This window comes from Larimichthys crocea, unplaced genomic scaffold, assembly GCF_000972845.2.
Source record: "Larimichthys crocea isolate SSNF unplaced genomic scaffold, L_crocea_2.0 scaffold33, whole genome shotgun sequence".
Lineage (NCBI taxonomy): Eukaryota > Metazoa > Chordata > Actinopteri > Sciaenidae > Larimichthys > Larimichthys crocea.
The window spans coordinates 836,407-840,229 of NW_020854355.1; the positions used below are offsets into that span (position 1 = coordinate 836,407).

At 50.6% G+C, this 3,823-nt stretch overlaps 1 protein-coding gene across 1 annotated transcript in view; it reads right to left on the minus strand.

The window, feature by feature from the left end:
• Nucleotides 1-572: 572 nt before the first annotated feature.
• mvp (major vault protein) overlaps nucleotides 573-3,823 on the minus strand; it is a 9,579-nt gene continuing 6,328 nt past the window's right edge. Inside the window, exons 11-17 of the mRNA XM_027276281.1 lie at nucleotides 3,648-3,823; nucleotides 3,065-3,209; nucleotides 2,766-2,977; nucleotides 2,562-2,678; nucleotides 2,362-2,488; nucleotides 2,067-2,255; nucleotides 573-1,965 (exon numbers count right to left, since the gene is read on the minus strand). The exon at nucleotides 3,648-3,823 is cut by the window's right edge and continues 22 nt beyond it. Of these exons, the coding sequence (XP_027132082.1) occupies nucleotides 1,840-1,965; nucleotides 2,067-2,255; nucleotides 2,362-2,488; nucleotides 2,562-2,678; nucleotides 2,766-2,977; nucleotides 3,065-3,209; nucleotides 3,648-3,823 (1,092 nt within the window). The 3' untranslated portion in view covers nucleotides 573-1,839. The remainder of the gene's footprint in view (nucleotides 1,966-2,066; nucleotides 2,256-2,361; nucleotides 2,489-2,561; nucleotides 2,679-2,765; nucleotides 2,978-3,064; nucleotides 3,210-3,647) is intronic.

Sequence of the window (3,823 nt, forward strand, 5' to 3'; positions counted from 1 at the left end):
ACTCAATTATCTAATCGATGCACTGAGTTAAAGAGGAGCCTGATCTGTCCTGATGTCCTCTGAGACACAGCCCCGTCCTAACCACACCGGGCTTCATTTCAGGTTTGAAAAACATTCTCAGAACCACATCATGTAGCACACACACACACACACACACACACAGTTAGGTCACTTTGATCACATATGCACACTAACGTTCAACCACTGAGCCAAAAATCAACTTCAACCCAGAAAACAGATTCTGTCCCTAATTCACAAAACGTCCCCGAATAACTGGTCAGAGTTATTAAATATGTCCCCGAAAGTAGCATAAGTCAGATTAGGCTTTACACACACACACACACACACACACACACACACACACTCTCCAGAGAAGTCTTTGTAAATGTGTGAGCGCCCTCTGCTGGACATACAGTGAACTCTTTAAGGGGCGTTCTAGTAATTCTGTGAGTTTGTTTTTTGGGTTTGTGCTTCGATTCCTGTCGCCTCGTGTCGACACACTGAGCGCTGTATGAATTTCATTGTGAGATTTTTTTGTAGGAGCCGACGTGATGAAGATGAACAAGGACTTCTTAGTTTATGAGTTTTTAATATTTCAGAGTTTCCCCACACCTTTAACAATTCCAAGGACCTTTCAAGCCCAAATTCAAGGACCTAACATGACGTAGTTTTAATCAATGTTAATGTTACAAACTCACAAACTTTTAAGGATTTCAAGGACCTGAGGGAACCATGTTACCATGTTGCTGATGGATTGTAGTATAAAAGCTGCACAGTGTGTGTGTGTGTGTGTGTGTGTGTGTGTGTGTGTGTGTGTGTGTGTGTGTGTGTGTGTGTGTGTGCATGTTCAGAGATCTGTTCATCGAGGTGAGCTGAGTGAAGGACGTGTACAGAGCAGCAGAACTTTAATGCGTTCAAAGACACAAACAGTTCATGGAGTAGAAAGAGAAGCAGCGTCAGGCAGATTTCATGTAATCATGTAATCGTAACAAAGTGTCAGAGCAGACGGGGAAAAACTTTGGCTGAACAAACAGACGTCACGTCGTCTGGAGGCACGATTCTTCAAGTTTCTGTCCAAAAGTAAACCTCTGACTCCTGAAGAGTCACAGTGCAAAAAGCTTCACTGACAACTTCAACCACTAGAGGTCAGCAAACACAGGACGTATGAAAGACAACTACAACAACTAACTACAACTCCCATGATGCACTACAGGAAGGAACACCCAATCACAGAGCTTCACATGAGCCTCGCTAAGGACATGTGTGATACCTGAATTTAGTTACCGTGACGACGGTTGTCTGGCTTCTTCTCCATAGCAACAGCAGCTGAAACTCATTTATACAATTCTGAGAGTTAACGAGTCAGTTTGGTGGACAGCTCTAAGGACTACAATACCCATGAGCCTTAGCTGCCATTGCTATGGAGAAGGTCAATCAGAGGTGTGAATCAGGACGGCGGCGAATTATGACGACCTAAAACAGCACGTGTTAGTGAAATGCACCCTGGGAGTCGTAGTTGTCAGTTTTCATATGAATCGCGTTTTTCAGTTTTGAACGTCAGTGAGAGTTAGTACGAGCAGAAAGGAGTCTGAGTCTGGATTTTAATGTCATGTCTGTGTCCTGAGTCAGTCCTGAGTCAGTCCTGGTCCTGACTCAGTTCTGGTCCCTGTCAGTCGATTTGATTTGGGTCGAGGAGCTGAGTTTTCAGGTTAAACAGATTTTAAAGATGACTTCCTGTCTAGGTTTAAACCTGACAAAGGCACGTTAACGTGGAGCTTCAGTGGAGCTTTACTTCTGGACTTGTTCTCCTCTTCACACTCCTCCTCCTCCTCCTCCTCCTCACTGGCCCTGGCCTTGGCCCGGCAGCGCCCCCAGCAGGCCGTTGGCTGTGGTGAACAGGTTGATGGGTGATGACCCGTCAGTGATGAGGGTGGACTTCAGGCCCAGAGCCTGGAGCATCTTCACCTGAGGACAAACCAACAGTTATCTCCTGAGTCTCATCAGACGGTGTAAAACATTAAGTTGTTTCAGCAGAGGAGGTGGAGGTGGAGGTGGAGGTACAGTACCTGCAGTTCTGGCCCGGCTCTGGCCATCTCCTTCAGCGTGTCGCTGCCCAGACTCTCCACCAGCTGACCGAAGCGCTCGCTCTCGATGCGAGCCAGACTCTTCTGCTTCTCCACCTCCAGAGCATCCATCTGCTTCTTATAGCTCAGCTCCTGCTCACGGGCCTTCTCCAGCCGCTGGAGCTCCGCCTCCTGCACACACACACACACACACACACACACACACACACACAAACATGTTTTATATGCTATATGCTGGAGGTCAGGCGTGCACGTTGGTGTGGACGGTGGTGCATACCGCCTCGATGCGCTGAGCTTCAGCCTTCAGTTTGGCCTCGTTGACGGCCGCCTCTCCCTGAATACGAGCCGCCTCGGCCCGAGACTGAGCTTCAGCCTTGGCAGCTCCGGTGCTCTCCACGGCAGCACTGAAACACACAAACCGTCAGCAATGTTCACAAGTAGCCTTCACATCAGCTGACCCGGTGAGGCCGTGGGTACCTGAGCGCCTCCAGCTCCAGCAGCTCCTTCCTGGCTCTCTCCGCCTCGGCCTGGTCTGTGATCCTCTGCCGCTCCAGCTTCCCCCGGGCCTCCTGCTCCAGACGCTCGGCCTCGTGTCTGCACAGAGAGAAGACATCATGAAGACTTCAGGTGTGTGTGTGTGTGTGTGTGTGTGTGTGTGTGTGTGTGTGTGTGTTATCGGACCGTGCGGCGGCCTCCTGGGAGTTGGTGGTGATCTCGATGGCCAGCTGGACGCTCTTCTGCAGGGCGTCTCGTGTCCTCTGGTCGACGGGCTCCACAGACTGGATGTCCACGCTGCTGATCACCAGCTTGTTCTGCTTGAAGCAAAGGTTGGGACGAACCGCCAGCTTCTCATCGAAGCCAAACACGGCCGAGCAGATGATCCGGTTCGAGTTCTACAAAGAAACACCAGAAGAGGTAATGTAACTGAGTACATTTACTCAAATACTTCATCTGACTTCAGAGGACAGTGAAATACGAACCTTGTGGAAATCATCGAACTGCACGGAGGCGACGGCGCCTCTGACCCGGGAGGCGATGGCTTTACAGGCGTCTCCCACAAAGTCCGGGACGGAGAACAGAGCGGCGGCTTCGGCTGCAGGGGCCGGAGATTTAATGTCGAAGTGCCTGAAGAGAAACAAACAAACTGTTTCCATTATTGTGTCCACCCCATGTATGATCATTAACGATCCTGCAGCATGAAGAAACATTGCACTGCAGAGCTGAGCGGAGCCTGAGCGGCTCTTTGACGCTCTTCTCGACCCCTCACGGCTCTTCACGGCTCTTCACGACTGTTCACGGCTCTTCACGACTCTTCTCGACTCTTCTCGATTCTTCACGGCTCTTTTCAGCTCTTCGCGAGTCTTCCGGACTTTTCATGACTCTTCACGACTCTTTACGACTCTTCACGACTCTTCTCGACTCTTCACGACCCTTCTCGACTCTTCTCGACTCTTCTCGACTCTTCTCGACTCTTCTCGATTCTTCACGGCTCTTTTCAGCTCTTCGCGAGTCTTCCGGACTTTTCATGACTCTTCACGACTCTTCACGGCGCTCTTCACTTACCAGTTGTAGGAGAGCTGCAGCTGCAGTCGGGCGTGGTCGGCCGTCTCGATGGTGATGACGTCGGTGAAGAAGTCCGGGCCCAGCAGGAGGCAGACGGCCTTGATCACGTTGGCCCTCTTCGGTTTGTCTCCGGACAGCGACAGCACGGTGAACTGCTCGTCGGGTCCCAACATCAC